Source organism: Mustela lutreola, chromosome 4 (assembly GCF_030435805.1).
Source record: "Mustela lutreola isolate mMusLut2 chromosome 4, mMusLut2.pri, whole genome shotgun sequence".
Classification (NCBI taxonomy): domain Eukaryota; kingdom Metazoa; phylum Chordata; class Mammalia; order Carnivora; family Mustelidae; genus Mustela; species Mustela lutreola.
Genome location: NC_081293.1, coordinates 67,024,842 through 67,050,191, shown reverse-complemented (window position 1 = coordinate 67,050,191; position 25,350 = coordinate 67,024,842). Strand labels below are relative to the sequence as shown.

The 25,350-nt window shown below is 36.4% G+C and overlaps 1 protein-coding gene across 2 annotated transcripts in view; it reads left to right on the top strand.

Moving 5' to 3' along the window:
• UBE2D1 (ubiquitin conjugating enzyme E2 D1) overlaps positions 1-2,702 on the top strand; it is a 37,867-nt gene extending 35,165 nt beyond the window's left edge. For both annotated transcript variants that reach the window (XM_059170220.1, XM_059170219.1), the window contains exons 6-7: positions 1,023-1,116; positions 1,822-2,702. In XM_059170220.1, the coding sequence (XP_059026203.1) occupies positions 1,023-1,116; positions 1,822-1,867 (140 nt within the window). In that variant the 3' untranslated portion in view covers positions 1,868-2,702. The remainder of the gene's footprint in view (positions 1-1,022; positions 1,117-1,821) is intronic.
• Positions 2,703-25,350: the final 22,648 nt, after the last annotated feature.

The following is a 25,350-nucleotide window of genomic DNA, read 5'->3' as shown; positions in this document are numbered from 1 at the left end:
GGGACGCCTGGGTGGCTCAGTTAAGTATCTGCCTTCGGTTCAGATCATGATCCTAGGCAGGGTCCTAAGTTTGAGTCCCTCATTGGGCTCCTTGCTCAGCAGGGAGCCTGCCTCTCCCTCTGCCTGCTGCTCCCCTGCTTGTGTGCTGTTTTCCTCATATCAATAAATAAGATCTTTAAAAAAAATACCTAAAGTTAGGATGCTGTTCTAAAAATGTTTTGATTAGGTACCATATTTGGTATATGTATGTATTACCTAAAATTATTTTTATAGAGAACTCTTCAGATTAAATGTTTAGTTACTTTCTCTGCTTGACTTATTTCGCTAAGCATGATACGCTCTAGTTCCATCCACGTTGTTGCAAATGGCAAGATTTCATTTCTTTTGATGGCTGCATAGTATTCCATTGTGTATATATACCACATCTTCTTGATCCATTCATCTGTTGATGGACATCTAGGTTCTTTCCATAGTTTGGCTATTGTGGACATTGCTGCTATAAACATTCGGGTGCATGTGTCCCTTTGGATCACTACATTTGTATCTTTAGGGTAAATACCCAATAGTGCAATTGCTGGGTCATAGGGCAGTTCTATTTTCAACATTTTGAGGAACCTCCATGCAGACCTGGGGATAAAAATATATGTATATAAAAAATATATGTTTATAAAAAATAAAAAATTAAAAAAAAATATGCAACTGTAAGAAATAAAAAAAAAATGTTTAGTTACTTTATAAATGCACATTTTTTAAATAAGTAGAAATTCAAATAAAATTTAAAACTTCGAAAGTTATAGTGATTTTGTATTATATACATTGTATGCTAATTTTATACTTTCTAATTAAAAATTAGAAATATTTGCTTCTAAGCTAAGTTAGTCTAAAAAGTAATTTAACATGCTCATTTGATTTTGTTTTCTTTATAAGTTCATTGTCTATATTCAGTAAAAGCGTTTTCATATGTGTAATTGTTATAAAGCAGAAAGATCATTATCTGATGTGATGTTCTTTTTTCAATCTAGTTTTATTGTCCATATGTTCTCTACTTTGTGATCCTAATCCAGATGACCCCTTAGTACCAGATATTGCACAAATCTATAAATCAGACAAAGAAAAGTAAGTGTTTACTTATATTAGTTTCTGCCTGGGTGTATTTCTGTGTGGTCTGCCAAAACACAAGTATTATCAATATATTTAAGTACATTTAATTGTGTTAATTGTACTAAATTTGCCTATCTTTATTAGTCTTTTTACAAGAGATATTATTCCTTCCCATACAGTGTTTAGTCCTTTACTATTTAATAGTAACATGTTCTGCATTTGTGTAATATGTCTGTTTTTTGACAGGAGAGAACCATATATATAGTTCTGGGTAGTAAATTTAAAATTAAAGAATTTGATAGTTGGAAAGGCTTGAATATTTTTCTCCCAGGAAGAGAAGTTATCCCTAACCCCCTCCAAACTGACCCAATTTTCAAGCTGTTTCATCTTGCTGGAACCATTGATTCATTTGCATTTTATAGGTGATGCCCATTCAGGGTTGGCTTTTATAGACTTTGTTAGAAATTGATTTCTTATTTTGTTGTTTATAATTTAGGCATGTTTCTGTATTGGTGGTAGAGAAATCCATCAGTTAAAAAACCACTTGTTGTTTTCTATTTTATTTAATATATGAGCCTAAGTCACATTGACTCAATAATTGGCTTATGAATTATTACTGCAATTAAGTGTAAAAAGGTAGAGTGTACAGTTTTATATAAATAGTTCTTCTAAAAGATTCATTTTATCTGTTTTTATGATATCCCTTTTGTATACCTACAGATACAACAGACATGCAAGAGAATGGACTCAGAAATATGCAATGTAAAGTCAAAAAAAATTTCATATATACCAGAGTACTGTAAAATCTAGGTTTTTTTCAACATTAGCAGTAAATTGAGCACTGTTTACTGTTTCATTGTATCATGAAATCCTTTGATTTTTACCCATTTTACATGTATTTCTGAAGCAAGACAAAACAAACTTCCAAAAATACCCTTCAGACTGTGATGAGAGCATTTGTCATTTTGTATGCATTGAGAAAGACATTTATTATGGTTTTTAAGATACTTGGACATCTGCATCTTCAGCTTACAAGATCTGCAATGCATCTGAAAAGCAACCAAATTATTTTTTGCTGAAACTAAATGTTTTTACATGAGAAATGCTGTATGTGTTGTCTAAGATGTCATCAGTTTTATAAATCTGTATTCAGATTCATTCTTTGTTAGCTCACTTTATAATTTGTATTTTTTTACTGTATAGACTAAATATATTCTATTTACATGTATGTCAACTCATTACCTTTTTCCTGTGAACAGTATTGAAAAAACCCAACAGCTGGTAATTAAATGAATTAACTGTCTGTCTCCCTTGTCTTAGGGTAATCGGTAGATTGATCGCAGATTTCTTAAACCTGAAAGGATCTTTACACTGTAATTCTCAGTATCCTGATTATGGAGAAACACTTGTTTTGATTTTGTTATACTTGACTTAACTTTATTGCAATGTGAATTAATTGCACTGCTAAGTAGGAAGATGTGTAACTTTTATTTGTTGCTACTCACATTTGAGTTTTTCTTCTGTATAGGCAATGTTATATTGACACCTTTTACAGATATTAATGTAGCTTTTTCCATATAAATAAAATGCTTTTTCTACTATTTGTCTTGATTACTTAAAGAAATAAATTATCTATAAGTAAGGATCAAAACTATAAAATTTTGCATGCAAATTAATTCCAAATTGTGCAAATGAGGTCTATTGTATTTGAAATTTTATTGCTTTAGGTTTGTATTTGTTTGCCATATTATTAGTCTAGAGGATGGAACACATTGGACCCTTGTTATAGAAGACAATTTAGAATAAGTTGGGGTTTGTCTTGGATCACATTTTAAGTGAATCATTTACTAAGGTACTGTGATGAATATAAGGCAGGGTCACCCACACTGGAGAAAGTATTGACCTGAAAAATAGTTTAATTATTAAAATGCCCCTCTAGGTAGAATGGACATTGTAATTTCTTAACATTTTAAAATCTAGAATTTTTAAAATAGTAGTTTAGTGCCATCACAGTTTGAAAGAAGACATCCATTTTTTACTATAGATGTTATAAAGAAAATTCTAAAATGATGCTTTCTTCTGTTTTTATAAATTTCCAGTTAAAAGTGGCTTAAATAAGCAGGTTATCTTTGCAGATTTTAAAGAAAGCTAGAAAGTTCTAATGTTCTGACTTGGAAAAAAATACATTTCTAATTATTTAGCATGCTTACCAAACTTTGAGTGAGTGTCATTTTTAAGAAGAGTTGTAGCTCTTTGGATTATTGCAGTAGCTGTCTAAGTGTGCAAAAATCTGTGATGGATGTAGTCATTAGTAAAGCATTTAAATCACTTAAGTATTTTACCATGGATCATTATTATTAAAGCACAAAATAACCCATTGTTAGAACATGTGTTTTTATAAATGAGTGTAAAAATATTTAAATGAATTGTGAAATGGATGTTTAAGAAAATATAGGTTTAAAAAGTAACTATATTAAGTAATGTCTTGAAACAAACATATCATGAAAAACACTGCTTTACTAGGTATATGATTATAAGCTACATTCACCCAGAATTTGAACACTCAAGTTCATTAGATTTAAATATTTAGTATATTTTGATAGTAGAGGATTTTGTTTCTTGAATATCTTTCACTTTTTTTAAAACTTTGATTTGTGTGACATTTATTTTTGGAAGTGTCTTTTTTTTCCTTTATTAAAAGTTTTGAAACTCACCTAATTCTTGTTTGCCTTTGCTTACACCTGAATTGTGTGACCAGACTCCAGAGGAGTGAGCACAAGTTCTCATATTAAATAAAAACCTTAAGAATTCTGTGGTGACATAATGATGGGCCAAGTCACCATTTTAGCTCTGTCATTTTTGCTTAATTCTGAGAAGGATATGTCACTTACCTTTTACAACTGCAAGTCTGAAGTCAAGGGCCTTCCTCCATAAAGTAACCATTGATCTAGGGATCCTTAGAATGAGAAAAACAGGTAGTCTTTTGGAGTTTTGGATAGTACCTCTTGAAGTCTTGGGTATTTCAAGACAGTTAAAAACGATATTCAGGTTGAATTCTGGGCACTTGTAAATGTCACATACAGTAAGTCAGAGATACGAGTTGTAAGGGCAGCCTCACCCTCATCTCCCATATTTGTGTATGATTCCTGAAGTACAGACTTTCTACTTGCCTATGTAAAGCATTTATAATTATTCATTTTTGATTTAAGTTGTCCCTCTCATCCCCTTATCCTTAAACTGTTTAGGGAAAATTTAAAATTTACTTTGTATATCAACTGCCTGTCAGTTGCAAAGGATCATAAGGTATCACATGAGAAATACAGATCACAAGGGCAACCTAGGACTTAATATTCAAAAGCGTAACTTTTCAAAAAAAATTGATAAAAATACCACGTGTAGTTTTTCATTTCTTTTATTTATTCCATGATCAGTTTGTACACGATTCAGCCATTGATGTTTTGTGGGATCTTGCACTCACAGTTCTGTATTTTGGGGGAATTAATTTTCCTCTCAGATTAAAAGAGACTCTTGGTTATGAAACTATTTATCTCATGTTTATTTGTTGGTAGTCAATTTGAACTGGACTCAAAGTTTGTTTTTTTTAATAAAGATTTTTATTTATTTATTTGATAGAGAGAGATCACAAGTAGGCAGAGAGGCAGGCAGAGAGAGAGAGGGGGAAGCAGGCTCCCCGCTGAGCGGAGAGCCCGATGTGGGGCTCAATCCCAGGACCCTGAGATCATGACCCAAGCTGAAGACAGAGGCTTAAACCACTGAGCCACCCAGGCGCCCCTGGACTCAAAGTTTTGAGTTCTGCTGTAGAATCATCAGTCCTGTTACGAGGACCAGCCATGGAAAATGTGATCAATACTTTAGCCAAGGCCATATAAATAGAGCTTCAGTGTATTCAAATTGTTGGATTTGGTCTGTGAAAATACTACATTACTGTTTATCTTTTTAGTTTAAATCTTTTAAGTGATTGTAATCAATAAAATAAAAACAAACCTGAACTTCAGAAGTTCAGTTTTATTACTCATCAACTGTAAACTAGGACTTTCAATTTTATTTCCTTTAAACAGGGGCTTAAATGCAATTGATTAGCCCTAAGGTATAATGCACATCACTTGTGGAAGTTCTCATTTTTTAAATATGCTTCTCTTACTGTTCTACAGATAAGAAAAGATTTATCTAATTTCACTTGTAAAAATTGCTATGTGTGGATAGTCATTCCTCCTTTTTTTTTTTTTTTTTTTTTTTTCCTGTACTGAATGATGTCGGTACACTCTTCTTAAACAATTCGCATGCTTTCACCAGGAGTTTTTTCAGTAATAGTGCCAATTAAAAATTTGTGGACAGCTGGTATTTTTTGGTTGTAGAAATAATCTGTAATGTAAAAGTATGTTCATGACAACTTAATAGCATTACATCTCTTATTTGTATTATATTGCATTGTCCTGTTATATGTAAGAAGGTGGTTTTATTTTTTTTTTTTAAAGATTTTATTTATTTATTTGACAGAGAGAGATCACAAGTAGGCAGAGACACAGGCAGAGAGAGAGAGAGGAGGAAGCAGGCTCCCCGCTGAGCAGAGAGCCTGATGCGGGACTCGATCCCAGGACCCTGAGATCATGACCTGAGCCGAAGGCAGCGGCTTAACCCACTGAGCCACCCAGGCTCCCAAGAAGGTGGTTTTAAATTGTTCATAAATTGAATGAATAGAAGGAGGGAATATTCACCTAAAATATTAGCACTTGGAAGGATTTTTGTATAATAGGATATAGTTCTTTAAAAGCTTACTTTAGCACTCTTGCTTTCTACTGTAGAGGAAGGGATGTGTCTTTCTTACCTCAGGAGGACATAAGTTGCTTTATTATGTTGACAAATATGTAAGATCTGAGCTATGTTTTCCCCATATAATTTGTTTCTGTGAAGATCTCTTTACTTCCAAAGATCACTCTGAAATAGAGTATTGTAAACTCTTAATATACATATTGTGGGGTACGGTTGTGACACCACTTGTGTTGATTCTTCTAACCTACTAATTTTTTTATTTTTTTATTTTTTGTTGTGTTATGTTAGTCGCCATTGAGGACATGATTAGTTTTGATGTAGTGTTCCAAGATTCATTGTTTACATATAACACCCAGTGCTCCATGCAATCCATGCCCTCCTTAATACCCATCACTGGGCTCACCTATCCCTTCCTCCCCGTCCCCTCTAAAACCCTCAGTTTATTTCTTGAGTCCACAGTCTCTCATGGTTCATCTTCCTCTCTGATTCTCCTCTTCCCTTTTCCCTTCCTTCTCCTAATGTCCTCCATGCTATTCCTTATGTTCCATAAGTAAGTGAAACCATATGATAATTGACTTTCTCTGCTTGACTTTTTCACTCAGCATGATCTCCTTGAGTCTCGTCCACGATGATGCAAAAGTTGGGTATTCATCATTTCTGATGACTGAGTAATATTCTATTGTATACATGGATCACATCTTTATCCATTTGTCTGTTAAAGGGCATCTCTTCTCTTTCCACAGTTTGGCTATTGTAGACATTGCTGCTACCAACTTTGGGATGCATATGGCCCTTCTTTTCACTACATCTGTATCTTTGGGTTAAATACCCAGTAGTGCAATTGCCAGGTCATAACATAGCTCTATTTTTAAGTTTTTGAGGAACCTCAACACTCTTCTAAAGTGGCTGCACCAACTTGCATCCTATCAACACTGTAAGAGCATTTCCCTTTCTCCACATACTCTCTGACATTTGTTGTTTCTTGCCTTGTTTTTTGCCATTGTAACTGGTATAAGGTGCTATCTCATTGTGATTTTGATTTGAATTTCCCTCATGGCTAATGATGATAAACATTTTTTCATGTGTCTGTTAGTCATTTGTATGTCTTCATGGGAGAAGTGTCTGTTCATGTCTTCTGCTCATGTTTTGACTTAATTATTTGTTTTTTGGGTGTTGAGTTTGAGAAGTTCTTTATAGATCTTGGCTATCAGCCCTTTGTCTGTAGTGTCATTTGTGAATATCTTCTCCCATTCTGTGGGTTGCCTCTTTGTTTTGTTGACTGTTAACTTTGCTGTGCAGAAGCTTTTGATCTTGATGAAGTCCCAAAAGTTCATTTTTGCTTTTGTTTCCATTGCCTTTGGAGACGTGTCTTGAAAGAAGTTGCTGTGGCTGAGGTTACTGCCTATGTTCTCCTCTAGGATTTTGATGGATTCATGTCTCACATTGAGGTCTTTCATCCATTTAGAATTTATCTTTGTGTACGGTATAAGAGAATGGTTGAGTTTCATTCTTCTGTATGTAGCTGTCCAGTTTTCACAGCACAATTTATTGAAGAGAATTTTATCCCTTGGATAATTTTCCCTGCTTTGTTGAAGATTATTTGACCATAGCATTGAGGGTCCATATATGGGTTCTCTTCTCTGTTCCATTGGTCTATGGTGTCTGTTTCTGTGTCAGTAACTTGCTGTTGTGGTGATCACAGCTCTGTAATAAACCTTGAAATCGGGCAACCTGATGCCCCCAGTTTTGTTGTTCTTTTTCAACATTTCCTTGGTGATTCAGGGTCTTTTCTGATTCCATGCAAATTTTCCAACACTTTGAAAAATGCCAGTTGCATTTTGATTGGTATGGTGTTGAAAGTATAGATTGCTCTGGGCAGCATAGACATTTTAACAATATTTATTCTTCTGACCCTTGATCATGAAATGTTTTTTCTATTTTTTTGTGTCTTCTTCAATTTCCTTCATGAGTGTTCTATAGTTCCTAGAGTATAGATCCTTTACCTCTTTGGTTAGGTTTATTTCAAGGTATCTTATAGTTTTTGGTGCTATTGTAAAGGGAATTGATTCTTTAATTTCTCGTTCTGCAGTTTCATTGAAACTGAAAAAAGCCGCATTTGAAGAAAGCCGCTGATTTCTGTGCATTGATTTTTGTCTCCTTCCACATTACTGAATTGCCATATGAGTTCTAGTAATTTGGGGCTAGAATCTTTTGGGTTTCCCACATTAAATATCATGTGCATCATTTGCAGATGTGCAAAGAGAGAATTGGAAAAAATTCTTTTTTGCCAATTCAAATACCTTTTATTTGTTGTTGTTGTTGTTTGATTTGCTGTTGCTAGGACTTCTAGTACTATGCTGAACAATAGTGGTGAGAGTGGGCATCCTTGTCATATTCCTGATCTTAAAGGAAAGGCTGTCAGCTTTTCCCCATTGAGAATGATATTCGTTATCAGTTTTCATGGGTGGATATTATGGAATTGAGGAATGTTCCCTCTATCCCTATAATCTGAAGTTTTAATCAAGAAAGGATCTTGTATTTTATCAAAGGTTTTTTCTGCATCAATTGAGAGGACCATGTGGTTCTCTCTTCTCTTACTAAAAGAATCAATCACGTTGACTGATTTGCAGATGTTGAACCACCTTGCATCCCAGGGATAAATGCCACCTTGTCAAGGTGGTAATCTTTTTAACGTACTGTTGGATCCTGTTGGCTAGGATCTTGTTGAGAGCCATGGCATTCATATTCATCAGAGATATTTGTCTGAAATTCTCCTTTTTGATGGCGTCTTTGCCTGGTTTGGGGATCAGGGTAATTCTGGTCTCATAGAAAGAATCTGGAAGTTTTCCTTCTGTTTCTATTTTTTGAAAATGTTTCAGAAGAGTAGATATTATTTCTTTGAATGTTTGGTTGAATTCCCCAGAGAATCCATCAGGTCCTGGACTCTTGTTTTTTGGGAGATTTTTGATCACTGCTTCAATCTCATTAGTTATTGGTCTATTCAGATTGTCAATTTCTTCCTATTTCAGTCTTGGAAGTTTATAGGTTTCTAGGAATGCATCCATTTCTTCTAGGTTCCTTAAGTTATTGGCATATAACTTGATAATAATTTCTGATTATTGTTTCTATTTCCTTGGTGTTAGTTATGACCTCTCCCCTTCATAATTTTATTCATTTGGGTCCTCTTTCTTTTCTTTTGGATTAGTTTGGCCAGTGGTTTATCAATCTTATTGATTCTTTCAGAAAACCACCTTCTAGTTTCATTGATGTGATCTACTGTATCTCTAGTTTCTATCTCATTGATCTCTGCTCTAATCTTGATTATTTCCCTTCTTGTGCATGGAGTTGGCTTAATTTGTTGTTGATTCTCCAGTTCTTTAAGGTAAAAAGAGAGTTTGTGTATTCAGAATTTTCTTTCTTTCTTTTTTTTTCAGTAAGGTTTGGATGGCTATGTATTGCCCCTTAGGACTGCCTTTGCTGTATCCCATAGATTTTGGACTGATGTGTTTTCATTCTCATTGTTTTCTTTTCTTTTTTTTTTTTTTTCCCCTGTTAATAGTATTTTATTTTATTTTATTTTTTTAATTTTTTATTTTTTATAAACATATATTTTTATCCCCAGGGGTACAGGTCGGTGAATCACCAGGTTTACACACTTCAAAGCACTCATCAAATCACATACCCTCCCCAATGTCCATAATCCCACCCCCTTCTCCCAAACCCCCTCCCCCCGGCAACCCTCAGTTTGTTTTGTGAGATTAAGAGTCACTTATGGTTTGTCTCCCTCCCAATCCCATCTTGTTTCATTTATTCTTCTTCTACCCACTTAAGCCTCCATGTTGCATCACCACTTCCTCATATCAGGGAGATCATATGATAGTTGTCTTTCTCTGCTTGACTTATTTCGCTAAGCATGATACGCTCTAGTTCCATCCATGTTGTCACAAATGGCAAGATTTCATTTCTTTTGATGGCTGCATAGTATTCCATTGTGTATATATACCACATCTTCTTGATCCATTCATCTGTTGATGGACATCTAGGTTCTTTCCATAGTTTGGCTATTGTGGACATTGCTGCTATAAACATTCGGGTGCACGTGCCCCTTTGGATCACTACATTTGTATCTTTAGGGTAAATACCCAATAGTGCAATTGCTGGGTCATAGGGCAGTTCTATTTTCAACATTTTGAGGAACCTCCATGCTGTTTTCCAGAGTGGCTGCACCAGCTTGCATTCCCACCAACAGTGTAGGAGGGTTCCCCTTTCTCCGCATCCTCGCCAGCATCTGTCATTTCCTGACTTGTTGATTTTAGCCATTCTGACTGGTGTGAGGTGATATCTCATTGTGGTTTTGATTTGTATTTCCCTGATGCCGAGTGATATGGAGCACTTTTTCATGTGTCTGTTCGCCATCTGGATGTCTTCTTTGCAGAAATGTCTGTTCATGTCCTCTGCCCATTTCTTGATTGGATTATTTGTTCTTTGGGTGTTGAGTTTGCTAAGTTCTTTATAGATTCTGGACACTAGTCCTTTATCTGATATGTCGTTTGCAAATATCTTCTCCCATTCTGTCAGTTGTCTTTTGATTTTGTTAACTGTTTCCTTTGCTGTGCAAAAGCTTTTGATCTTGATGAAATCCCAATAGTTCATTTTTTCCCTTGCTTCCCTTGCCTTTTACGTTGTTCCTAGGAAGATGTTGCTGCGGCAGAGGTCGAAGAGGTTGCTGCCTGTGTTCTCCTCAAGGATTTTGATGGATTCCTTTCGTACATTGAGGTCCTTCACCCATTTTGAGTCTATTTTTGTGTGTGGTGTAAGGAAATGGTCCAATTTCATTTTTCTGCATGTGGCTGTCCAATTTTCCCAGCACCATTTATTGAAGAGGCTGTCTTTTTTCCATTGGACATTCTTTCCTGCTTTGTCGAAGATTAGTTGACCATAGATTTGAGGGTCTATTTCTGGGCTCTCTATTCTGTTCCATTGATCTATGTGTCTGTTTTTGTGCCAGTACCATGTTGTCTTGATGATGACAGCTTTGTAATAGAGCTTGAAGTCCGGAATTGTGATGCCACCAACGTTGGCTTTCTTTTTCAATATCCCTTTGGCTATTCGAGGTCTTTTCTGGTTCCATATAAATTTTAGCATTATTTGTTCCATTTCTTTGAAAAAGATGGATGGTACTTTGATAGGAATTGCATTAAATGTGTAGATTGCTTTAGGTAGCATAGACATTTTCACAATATTTATTCTTCCAATCCAGGAGCATGGAACATTTTTCCATTTCTTTGTGTCTTCCTCAATTTCTTTCATGAGTACTTTATAGTTTTCCATGAATTGTTTAAGTTCTTCTTTGATTTCCTGGTTGAGCCATACATTCTTGAGCAGGATGGTCTTTAGCTTCCAAGTGTTTGAATTGCATTTTTAAAAAATTTTTATTTTATGTTTTTTCTGTGTTTTGAGACTCATTGTTTATGCACCACAACCACTGCCCCATGCAATACATGCAATCTTTAATACCCATCATCAGGCTCACCCATCCTCCCAACCCCCGCCCCTCCAAAACCTTCAGTATGCTTCTCAGTGTCCACAGTCTCTCATGCTTCATCTCCCCCTCTGATTTACCCCAATTCACGTTTCCTTTCCTTCTCTTAATGTCCTCTGTGTTATTTCTTATGTTCCACAAGTAAGTATAACCATATGATATTTGACTTTCTCTGCTTGACTTATTTCACTCAGCATAATCTCCTCCAGTCCCATCCATGCTGATACAAAAGTTGGGTATTCATCCTCTCTGTTGGAGGCATAATATTACATTGTATATATGTACCATATTTTCTTTATCCATTCATCTGTTGAAGGGCATCTTGGCTCTTTCCTCAGTTTGGCAATTGTAGACATTGCCACTAAGAACATTGGGGTACAGATGGCCCTTCTTTTCACTACATCTATACCTTTGGGGTAAATACCCAGTAGTGCAATTCTAGGGCTATAGGGTAGCTCAAAAATATGTTCTTATTGGCATCATGTTGCCTGTGAGGTCCTTGTTTCTATAGATTGTCTCTGTAGATTTCTGTTCTATATCTCTCTTGGGGTCTTTCTTTTTTTATAGAACCCCCCTTAGTATTTCTTGCAGGCGTGAGCTTAGTGGTCACATATTCTTTCAGTTTTTGCCTATCTTGGAAGCTCTTTATCTCTACATCTATTCTAAATGACAGCCTTACTGGAGAAAGTATTCTTGGCTGCATGTTCTTTTGTCTTGCTAGTTTCCTGTGGACAAGTCCGACGTTTTTCTGATGTTCCTCCCTCTGTACATAAGGAATCTCTTCCCCCTAGCTGCCCTTAAGATGTTTTCCCTGGTTTTAAGATTTCTGAGTTTCACTATCATGTGCCTGTGGTCGTTCTGCCCTCCTTGATCTTGGGGTTGTCTCTCTGCGCCTAGGGCATGAGTGATTGTTTCATTCCCCAGATTAGGGAAATTCTCAACTAGGATTTGTTCAGCTATATCTTCTAGTCCTATCTCTTGGCACCCCCCCCCCCAACCAAGGATCCCAATAATTCTGACATTGGAATGTTTCATGGTGTCATTTATTTCACTAATTATGTTTTCATGGATTCTGAGCTGTTGCTCCAGGCCTTCTCCTGATCCTTCTTTTCTATCATTTTGTCTTCTAGATCACTAATTCAATCTTCGGCCTCATTTACCCTAGCTGTTAGAGTATATAGATTAGATTGGATCTCACTGACAGCATTTTTAAGTTCTGCACTTCTACCTTTAGAGAATCTATGTTGCACTTCTACCTTTAGAGAATCTATGTTGCCATTAATGGTTTTCTCCATCCTAGCTATTGTCTGCATAAGTGTTACCCTGAAGTCTTTCTAACATCTTGCTTATATCCATATCCATTAGTTCTGTGACAGAGGTCACAGTCTCTGAATTTTTCCTGTGTTGGGAGTTCCTCCTCCTGATCATTCTGCTGAGAGGTGGTTGAAAGAATGCACAAAGTCTAAACTATTGATCACAACCCGAGCAAGATGCACCTGCTTTATAGGGACCTTAGGGTTGTTGGCCTCTTGTTCTTTCAGCCTGTCTTCTGGGAGAGTGTCCTGCTGTGCTTTTACTCAAGCAACACTGTTTGGACAGAATTGTCCTTACCCCTCTCGGGGGGCAGGATGGGCCCTGTGAAAACTGGTTGTGGGGGGGGGGGGCTTTTGTTCTCTGGTGGCTTTCCCTAGTGGTTTTCTATGTCTCTTTCGAGAGTCAGAGCAGAAGTGATGGTATCCAATCCTGTCTTAGAACAGAAAGATTGCAGTCTGTTTTCCAGAAAGCCCTCCATGCCAGACTGACTTTGTTTTTGTCTGTACTTCTAAGAACCACAGTTGTGCACCCCACAGAAGCACTCCCAACTCTTGCTTCCAGATTCAGGCACATCTCTGCTTTTTGTGCTTCTAAAACTGCCAGCTGCCCCCAGTTCACATGCATGCCCCTGCAGCTCCAGGTTTCAGTCCAGGGGCTGCCTTAAAGCCCTTTCCCCATGGCTACAGGTCTGCAAATCTGTGCCTGGTCCCCAGAGGGGGACACTTTTGCACTCCTGTGTTTATTTCACCCTCCTGCCAGTGCTTGTGGTGGCTTTCTCCCCCTTCTGTTTATCTTCTGATATCTGCTCCAGCATCATTGCTCCCCACTTCATACCTTGAAACAAGCCACTGGAGATATTCTGTTGGTATAGATCCTGATATATCTTCTTACATTTCAGATTGATTTCATGGATGTTCAGAGTGGTCTGGCAGATATCCAGCTCAATTCAGGGGACCAGTTGAAATAGGGTCCTCTACTCCTCTGCCATCTTTGCCCCTCTCCCTTATTTTTTGTAAGATTTTTATTTTCTTTTAGAAAGACAGAGTGTGAACGGGGAGGGGGAGAGCGACAAGGAAAGAACCTCAAGCAGACTGTGCTGAGCATGGAGCCCAATGTAGGGCTTGATCCCATGACCCTGAGATCATGACCTGAGCAGAAACCAAGAGTTGAATGTTCAACCCACTGAGATACCCAGGTGCCCCTGACCCACTCGTTTTAACAGCCCACAACCACCCATATATTCAGTATATGAAGATAATTTATAAGACTAAGCATATGGTCATACGCATAGGTAAGAATTATTATAGTGACACAGCAAAGATACATAGCTGGATCAGAAAGAGGAAAAAACTATAGGAATTAGTCTAGAGCCTAGAGGAACCCATATGCAAGCTTCCTGTGCTGTCCTTGAAGAGGCTACACAGAGCGTACTCCCTCCAACAGTGAAATGCATTAACATGGGCACAGTATTTCTGCCTAGGGAAACCTGTTTTAAAAACCCAGGGTTTTTATTGGGTGCTAAATCATATAGGCCCACTTTGCCCACCAAAATTCTAATTTCCCAGAAGAAAAGCAAGTGTTCACCATAAATTACATGGTCTTTAAAACAGTCTGGTCAAGCTAGCACAGCCAATACAACCGTATCAAATAGAGAAAATTTCAAAAGCCAAGTTTTTAGATGCCAGCTGAGGACCAACCCTGTAAGCAAGCCCTTCTAAAGATTAGGCCACATCACTTGTTGAAAAGACGGTTTTTTCCCTTGGAATGGTCATGGTATCCTTGAAAATTAGCTGAACATAGAGGCTTATTTCTGGACTCTATATTCTATTGATCTACATGTCTTATGTTAATACCATACTATATTGATCACTGTAGCTTTGTAGTAACTTCTGAAATCAGGAAGTATGGGTCTTCCAGATTCATTAGTTTGTGATCTTGTTTTGATCTTCATGTCCCTTGTGATTCCAAATGCATCTCAGGACCAGCTTTTCCATTTTTTTTCTGCACTTATTAAAAGTCTATATGACTTGAGCTTCTCACAACATGATAGGTCAGTTCTAAGAGAGAGCATCTGGGGACAAGTGTTCTTAGAGAAAATGGAGAAAGCTCCATGACCTTTTATGATCTCACCTTAAGTTACAAAGTGTCACTTCTTGTAGTTTACTGGTTGAAGCAGTCATAAGCCATTTCAAAGGGAAGGGAACATAGACTCCTACCTTTCCATGAGAAAATTTGGGGTCACCGCCAAATTCATCTTATGAATTCATTCATGATTTCCTCCATTTCATAGATAGATGATAGATAGATAGATATAGATAGATAGATAGATCAGTAGATATATACTGTTTCATAGCATTCTGTGTAGAGGTCTTGCATATTTTGCATTGGATTTATTACTAAGTATCTAATTTTTTAAATGTATTAAAAAGATTTTTCTTCCCATTTTCTGTTCTTACTGTATAGAAATCAATTTATAATATTTGCCTTGTATCCTGCAGCTTTGCTGAATTGACTTTTTAATGGCTTGTAGAATTTTAAGGTTTTCTATAATCATAATCACGTAACCTGTGAATAATGATAACTTCCTCATTTCCAGTAAGTATATGCCTATTATTTCCTTTTCTTTCCTTGTTGCATTAGCTATGACCTCCAGTACCATGCTGAATAAAAATAGTGATAGCAACCGTCCTTTCTTGATTTCTGAGGGAATGCTTTCATTATTTCAGTCTTAAGTATGGTGTTTGTTTATTGTCACATTTCCTTCTATTCTTAATTGGTTGAGCATTTTTATCACTGTTGCATTACATGTTAAATTTCATTGAATACTTTTTCTACATCAGTCAAGATTATTATTGTGTTTTAATCCTTTTTTCCCCATTAATGGAGTATAAATTCCATTAACTGATATTTAAGTGTTAAATTGTCTACATTTCTGGACTAAACCCCCTTTAAGATGCACTATCCTCTTTCACAATCACTAACTTCTCAGGGAGAGCTAAGATTGTGGCATAGGAGAAGGATGCTAGGCTTGACTCATCCTCAAACAACTAGATAAGTATCAAATCATTCTGAATACCCAAGAAATTGACCTGACGACTGACAGAACAAACTGCACAACTAGAGAAAAAGAAGAGGCCACATGGAGGAAGGTAAGAAGTGCAAAGATATGATCTGGAGTAGAAATGGATTGAGGGTTCTGCAGAGGTGAAAGAGCCCTGGTCAAGGAGAAAGGTGAGAGGGAAAGAGTGGAGTGCACAGGGATATGCACACAGAGAACACTTCCCCAAAGTCATGGGCTGGGAAAATGACTGGCTGATTTTCATGAGTTTTTGCTACCAGTGGGACTCAAAAGACTGGAGTTTCAGAGGTCAGCAGGCTTAGCTGAGATAGAGCCCTGAGGGTGCTGCCCTGTTTCTGAAGAGAAGGTGTGCAAACAACCCCAGGGCAGATGGCATGATCTAAGGATACCCTATGGTGCAGAGGGAATGTTCACTCTTCTTGGAGTGGATCTGTGAAGTGGTATTCACAGAAATGCTTCTCCTGGGATGCCTGGGTGGCTCAGTCAGTAAAGTGTCTGCCTTCAGCTCAGATCATGATCCCAGCGTCCGGGGATCGAGTCCCACATTGAGCTCCTTCCTCAACAGGGAGCCTGCTTCTCCTTCTGCCTGTCGCTCCCCCTGCTTGTGCTCTCTCTCTCTGACAAATAAATAAATAAAATCTTTAACTGAAAAAAGGAAGGAAGGAGAAAGAAAAAAAAGAAAGAAAGAAAGAAATGCTTCTCCTGGGACAAAAGAGCCAGCAGGCACCATTTCTCTCCCCTCCCCCCTCAGCATAGGTGCAGAGACAACTGCTGAGGGTTGCTAACCCAGATGCTGGCTGTTCAGCCTGCTTTGCTTCAAATACCATGATCCTGCACTCTGGTGCCACTGCCTTCAATTGGTCAAACCTGCATCAGTCCAAATGCAGTGAGACCCTCCCCCAAAAGACTAGCACAAGTTCCTCTGCCACACCAGGTCCCTAAAGCCTGGAGTTTTCAAAGAAGTCTTGGCTGGGATAGAGCCCACTGTGCTAATCCAGGCAAACAAACAACCAAGAGACAATGTAAAAATAGTGGCTGAAAATACTTAGGACATGCCCAAGGGGAAATTACTTGCTCTTCCCTGAGACAGCAAGCATGAGGTCCTTCCTCTGGGACAAAGGAGCTAGCTGGTGCCATTCCCCTCCCCTGACCATCAGTATAAATCAGCTTCAATAAAAAGTATAGCATCAACTATGGTTGCCTAACCTGCTTACACCAACTCCTGCCCCCTGTGCTCTCCTGATACTGCTTTTCTCAGGCAAGTGTATCTAAGGACCAGTGCACTGGACCTCATCTCCAGAAAACCAGCACAAACCCTTCTATGGACTTCATCTACTAACCAAAGACCTCTGCAAAACTTCAGTTCTAGTGGAAATAGCATCAGGTCTTATTTAATAAGCAAACCAGAGCACACCTAGTTAAAACTCACCACACTCTAGCCAAGAACCCAACACTGCCCACTGCAGGCAAGGAGAATTTCTGCAGATGACTGACCTGATGGGTAGTGCACAACTGAGTGCACAAAGCACACACCAGAGACACTCCCTGATGCACCAGGGTCTGGACACTATATGACCTTTTCTTCATAAAGCCATTACATTCAGAAGCAGGAAACATAACAGGATTTTCTAACAGACAGAAGAAGACAGAGACTTATACAAAATGCCAAAATGGAGGAATTAATTCCAAAAGAAAGAACAAGAAAAGGTCTTGGCCAGAGATCTAATCAAAACAGATATAAGTAACATGTCTGATGGAGAATTTAAAGAAGGATACTTGCTGGACTTGAGAAAAGCACAGAAGACACCAGAAGACCCTTACCACAAAGATAAAAGAGTTAAAAAACAATCAAGGAGAAACAAAAAATGCAAAAACTGAGATTTGAAATAGACTGGATGTAATGGCTACAAACATGGAAGAAGCAGAGAGGAGCGAATAAGTGACATAGAAGATAGAATTATGGAAAATAACAAAGCTGAACAAGAGAGAAAGGAGAATGATGGATCATAAGAATAGACAAAGGGGACTCTGACTCCATCAAATGTAATAACATTAGTATCATAGGAGTCCTGGAAAGAGAAAAGAGAGAAAAGGAAGCAGAAGGTTTATTTGAAGAAATAATAGTTGAAAACTTCACTAACCTGGGGAAGAAAACATATTCAAATCTAGGAGGCACAAAGAACTCCAACAAAAACAATAAAAGCAGGCTGACAACAAAACATATTGTAGTTAAATTTGCATAATATAGTAATAAAGAAAAAATCCTAAAAGTAGCAAGACAAAGGGAATCCCTAACTTGCAAGGGAAGACCATAAGGCTAATTGCAGATCTATTCACAGGAACTAGGCAAGCCAGAGGAGAAGGGGCTATATATATATTCTTATATGTATTGAATACATACTGAATATATAAACATATTCAACATGCTGAATGGGCAAAATCTGCAGTCATGAATATCCTATACAGAAAGGCTGTCATGCACAATACAAATAGAGATAAAGAGTTTCCCAGACATGAAGTGTCTGGGTGGCTCAGTTGGTTTAAGCATCTCCCTTCACCTCAGGTCATGATCCCAGGGTCCTCGGATTGAGCCCCATGTCAGGATTCCTGCTCAGTAGGGTCTGCTTTTTCCTCTCTGCCCACACCCGCATCTCATGCTCTCTCTTTCACTCTCTCTTAATTAAATAAGTAAAATCTTTAAAACAAAACAAAACAAAATTGAAGGTGTTCATGACCAATAAGCCAGTCCTGCAAGAGTTAGTAAAGAGGACTCATTGGATGGGAAGGAAAGACCAAAAGTAACAAACACTATTTTTCTGGAGAAAATCTCCAGAAACAATGACAAAACAAGCAATAAAATGGCAATAAATACATCTATCCATCTATCCATAATTACCTTGAATGTAAATGGACCAACTGCTCAAATCAAAACACACAGGATTGGATTAAAAACAAGATGCATCTACATGCTGCCTACAAAAGACTCGTTTTAGACCTAAAGACATCTGCAGATTGGAAATAAGGGTATGGAGAGCCATCTATGATGCTAATGGACATCAAAAGAAGGTCAAAGTAGCAGTACTTGTATCAGACAAACTAAATTTTAAACCAAAGACTGTAATGAGAGATGAAGAAAGACACAATATCATCATAAAGAGGACTATGGAACAAGAAGATTTAGCAATTGTAAATATTGAGGCTCCTAACTTGGGAACACCCAAGCATATAAAAGAATCAACAATCATAAAGGATCTCGTTGATAATAACGATCTCGTTGATAATAACACAATAATAGTAGGGGACTTTAACACTCCACTTTAAACAATGGACAGATCTTCTAAGCAGAAAATCAATAAGGAAGCAATGGTTTTGAATGATATATTGGAACAGATGGATTTAACAGACAAATTAAAAACATTTCATCATAAAGAAACAGAATACACATTCTTTTCAGGTGCATATGGGACATTCTCCAGAATAGATCATGTACCAGATCACAAATCAGGCCTCAACAAGTACCAACAGATTGAGATCATACCAAGCGTATTTTCTGACCACAATGATAGAAACTTGAAGTAAGCCATAAGAAAAAATTGGAAAGACCACAAATACATGGAGGTTAAATAACATGCTACTAAAGATTGGCTAGCCAGGAAGTCAAAGAAGAAATTAATAAAATACATGTGCACCAAAGAAAAACATGATGGTCCAAAACCTTTGGGATGCAGCAAAAGTGGTCATAAGAAGGGAGTATATAGCAATACAGGCCTAACTCATGAAGCAAGAAAAAAATCTGAAGTAAAAAAACTTAACCTTGTGCCTACAAGAGCTAGAAAAGAACAATAATGAAGCCAAAAGCCAGCATAAGAAGGGAAATAATAGAGTAGAGCAGAAATAAATGATATAGAGACTTAAAAAAATTTTAGAACAGATCAATGAAACCAGGAGATGATTCTTTGAAAAAATTAATAAAATTGATCAACCTTTAGCCACACTTATAATAAAGAAAAGAGAAAAGACCTAAATAGATAAAATCACAAATTAGAGGGGGAAAATAATAGCCAAAACTGCAAGAAATAAAATGATAAGAGAATACTATGAAAAATTGTATGCCAACAAATTGGACAATCTGGGACAAATGGATAAATTTCTAGAAACATATAAACTACCAAACTGAAACAGGAAGAAATAGAGAACTTTTACAGCAAAGAAATAACCAGCAAAGAAACTGAATCAATAATTAAAAGTGTCCCAAAAGCCCCTGTGTGGCTCAGTTGGTTAAGTGTCTGACTCTTGATTTTGGCTCAGGTCATAATCTTGGGGTCATGGGATTGAGCCCTGTCTTGGGCTCTGTGCTTAGAAGGGAATCTGCTTCTCTCCCTCTTCCTCTCTCTCTCTTACCCTCCACTCTCTTTCTATCTAATAAAGAATAAATAAAGATAATTTTTTTTCTCCCAACAATCAAAAGTCCAGGTCCAGAGGACTTCACAGGGGAATTCCATCAAACATATAAAGAAGAATTAATACCTAATATTCTCAAACTATTTCAAAAAATAGAAATTGAAAGAAAACTTTCAAACTCTTTCTATGAGACCAGCATCCCTCTGATTCCAAAATGAGACAAAGACTCCACTAAAAAAAGAACTATAGTCCCACATCCCTGAGGAACATGGATACAAAAATTCTCAACAAAATACTAGCAAATCATTAAAAGAATCATTCACCACAACCAAGTGGGTTGCATTCCCGGGCTGCAAGGTGATTCAATATTTGCAAATTAATCAGTGTGATATACCACATTAATAAAAGAAAGGATAAGAACCATATGATCCTCTCAATGGATGCTGGAAAAGCATTTGATAAAGTACAACATCCATTTATGATAAAAAAAAAAACCTCAACAAAGAAGATTTAGGGGGAACATACCTCAACACAATAAAAGCCATATGCAAAAAACCAACAGCTAATATCATCCTCAATAGGGAAATACTGAGAGCTTTCTTCTATGGTCAGGAACAGGACAGGGATATCTACTCTCACCACTGTTATTTAACATAGTACTGGAAGTCCTAGTCCCAGCAAGCAGACAACAAAAATAAATAAAAACATCCAAACAGGCAAGGAAGAAGGAAAACTTTCAGTATTTTCAGATGACATGATACTCTATGTAGAAAATCCAAAAGAGTCCATGAAAACATTGCTAGAACTAACACACAAATTCAATAATGTTGCAGGATACAAAATCGGTGTCCAGACATCTGTTGCATTTCTATACACCAATAATGAAGCAGCAGAAAGAGAAATCAATCGATCCCATTTTCAACTGCTCCAAAAACTGTAAGATCCCTAGGAATAAGCCTAACCAAAGAAGTCAAAGATCTGTACTCTAAAAACTATAAAACACTGATAAAAGAAATCGAAGAGGACAAAAAAATGGAAAAACATTCCATGCTCATGGATTAGAAAAACAAATATTGTTAAAATGTCTATACCACCTAAAGCAATCTCCACATTCAGTTCAATCCCTGCCCAAATACCAATAGTGTTTTTCACAAAGGTAGAACAAAAAAATCCTAAAATTTGTATGGAACCACAAAAGTCCCTGGATAGCCAAAGGAATCTTGAAAAACAAAGCCAGAGGCATCACATTTCTGGACTTCAAGTTACATTACAAAGCCAAAGCAATTAAGACAGTCTGATACTGGCACATAAACAAAGATATAGGTCAGTGGAACAGAAGAGAAAACCCAGAAATAAACCCATAACTAAATGTTCAACTAATCTTTGACAAAGCAGGAAAGAATATCTAACTGAGAAAAGACAGTCTCTTCAGCAAATGGTGCTAGGAAAACTGGAGAGAAATATGCAGAACAATGAAACTGGACCACTTTCTCACACCATACACTGAAAATAAATTCAAAATGGGTGAAAGACATAAATGTGAGGCAGGAAACCATCAAAATCCTGGAGGAAAACACAGCCAATAAGCTTGTTGACATTGGTTCAACTTCTTACTAGATGTGTCTCTTGAGGCAAGGGAAACAACAACAACAAAAAATAAATGATTGGGACTTCATCAAGATGAAAAGTTTCTGCACAGTGAAGGAAACAATCAAAACTAAAAGGCAACCTTCAGAATGGGAAAAGATATGTGCAAATGACTTATCTGATAAAAGGTTAGTATCCAAAATCTATAAGGAACTTACCAAACTCAACACTCAAGAAACCTCTAATCCATTTAGGAAATGGGCAGAAGCTATGAATAGACATTTTTCCAAAGAAGACATACAAATTGTCAACTGGTATATGAAAAGATGCTCAACGTCACTCACCATAAGAGAAATACAAATCAAAACCACAATGAGCTATCACCTCATACCAGTCAGAATGACTAAAACAACACTTATAACACAGAAAAAAACAGGTGTTGTCAAGGATATGGAGAAAGGGGAACCCTTTTACAGTGTTGATGGGAATACAAACTGGTGCAGACACTTTGGGAAACTGTGGAGATTCCTCAAAAAGTTAAAAACAGAACTACCTACAATCCAGCAATTGTACCACTGGGTATTTATCCAAAGGATTCGATTGGATACATGCACCATGATATTTATAGTAACGTTATTAATAATAGTCAAATTATTAATTTGACTATTGACCGATGTCCATTGACCAATGAATGAATATTGGCCAAATGTCCATTGACTGATGAGTGAATTAAAAAAAACAGGTGAGATACACACACACACACATCCCAGAATGTTAGTCAGCCATTAAAAAGAGGCAATATATATATATATATATATAACAGAATTTTAGTCAGCCATAAAAAAAAAGGATGAAATCTTACCATTTGCAATGACATAGTGGAGGTAAAATGTATAATGCTGAGTGAAATAAGTCAGTTAGAGAAAGGCAAATACCATACAATTTAACTCATACATGATATTTAACAAAAGAAATGAACATATGGAGTTAAAAACAGAGATTGGTAAACCAGGAAACAGACTTTCAACTAGGGAAAGCCTGAGGGTCCTGGAGGAGAGGTGGGCAGTGGGGATGGGTTAAATGGGTAATAGTTTAAAGAGGGCACTTGTAGTGATGAGCACTGATTGTTGTATGTAAGTGATGAATCACTAAATTATACACTTGAAACTAATATTATAGTGTATGTTAACTAACTGGAATTTAAATAAATCTTGAAGAAAAAAATCACTGACTTCTATTTACTAATATTTTTTTGAGGATTTTGCATCTATATTTATGGCCATAATTTACTCTTTGAATATATTTGTCAAATTTTGCTATTGTAAATTTTCAATCTAGTTGGCATGGAGTTGTTCACGGTATCCTCTATTTTTTTAAGATTTTTATTTATTTAAGAGTGTGGGGGGAGTACGAGTGCGGGAGGTGCAAAGGGAGAGGAACAAGCAGACTTCCTGCTGAGCAGGAAACCTAACTCAGAGCTCAATCCAAGTATCCTGGGATCAAGACCCAAGCCAAAGGCAATGGCTTAACCAACTAAGCCAACTAGTTGCTCCCATGGTATTCTTTTTCATAGTCATACCTCTTACATTTTATAATCTTTCTTTTCCTAATGATTATTGCTAGAGGACTACCAGTTTTTTAATCTTCCAAGGAATTCACATTTGATTTTAAAATGTTTCTCTTAGACATTTGTTCTCCGTTTCATTTATGTTTACTATTTTCTTTTTCTTCCTTTAGTTTGATTTTTAAATTATTTTAGGTTCTTGAGATGGAATCAGGTTTTAACCTTTCTTCTTTTGTAATATATGCATTTAAGACTCTCTCTCTCTCTCTCTCTCTCGCTCTCTCTCTCTATATATAAAATCTCCTTCTAAGTCCCACTTAAGCTGCATCCTACCAATTTGGAAATATTGTATCTTCATTTATCATTAAATTAAAAATATTTTCAAAGTCCTGTTTTGATTTTCCATTTACTCTTGAATTATAGAAATGTATTATTTAATTTCTCAGCAGTTGGATTTTTGTTTTTTTAGTTATGCTTTTGCAATTGATTTCTATTTAATTTCTCCATGGTCAGAAAACATAGTCTGAATGATTTTAATTTTCAGAAGTGTTTGAAGCTTGCTTTATGACCCAGCATACGGTAAATTTTTATAAAGATTCCATTTACATTTGAAAAGAACATGCATTTGTTGTTATTAGATACAGTGTTTATGTGGTAATTACATCAAGTTTATTAATTGTATTCAGTGTGTATTTGCTTGTTCTCATAGACATTAAGGGTAATATGTTAAAGTTTCCCCTTTATGATTATGGGATTGTCTATTTATTGATTTAAATTATTGGATATATACACACAACATACACACACATAAAATTGTGATTTCTTACTAGCAGAGTAATGTTTTTGACTTCAAGTCTACTTTATCTAACATTAAGATAGCTTTCCTTTTCATTAATATTTACAGTGTCTATCTTTTTCTGTTTTTTCACTTTGGATCTTTCTGTATCTTTTAAAAAATGTATGTCTCCTGTACTTAATATATTGAGTTTCATTTGATTTGGTTTTTATCCAATAGTTTCAGTTTCAGTTTCAGCTTTTAACTTTACACTTAATGGAATTACTGATGTAGTTGGATTTCTATGTTCCTGAGGCTTTTCTTAAACATGTTTTCTTTTCTTCGTCTTTCCTTGCTTTCTTTGGATTAATCAATTTTTATAGTAGTCCTGTTTTTCCCTCTGATAACTTTGTAGGGTTTTTTTATTCTTTCAAGTTTGAGATTACCCTAAATTAAGAGATCAATCTTTGTCTTACTAGAGTTGAATATATATTATTATTTTTACCATTTTCCTAGTAATGTAAAAACATTACATTACTTGAACTGTGTTACCCATTTCCCATCTTTTGCATTATTATTCTCATGTATTTCAATTCTTTCTATAAGTAAAGTTCCACAAGACATTAATATTATTATTTTTATGTCATTGCCAGTATACTTACCTCCATAGTTACTTTTTCCAGTGCTCTTCATTGCTTCTTACATTTTCATGTTTCCATCTAAGACCATTTACCTTCTGACTAAAGAACTCCTTTTGATATTGCTCATTTTAAAAAGATATTATTTGAGAGAGAGGGAGGGAGAGAGAGAGTGCCAACAGGGGGAGGGACAGAAGGAGAAGGAGAGCATCTCAAGCAGACTCTTCACTAAGCACAGATAACCTCATGAAGGTTTTCATCCCACCACCCAGAAATCATGACCTGAGCCAAAATCAAGATTCAGACACTCAACCAACTGAGCCACCCAGGCATCCCTAGTATTTCTTTAAATGCAAATATGCTTGTGACAAATACAACTTTTTTCCTGAAAGTTTTTATTTTGCTATCATTTTTATGGGATATTTTCACTGGGAATAGAATTCTATCTTATTATTTTCTTTCAGCTCTTAAAGACATTCCATTGTCTTTTGATTCCGCAGTTCTATTGATAAATGAACTGTTAGTTTTACTGTTGCTTTTTGAAAAATAAGATGTCTT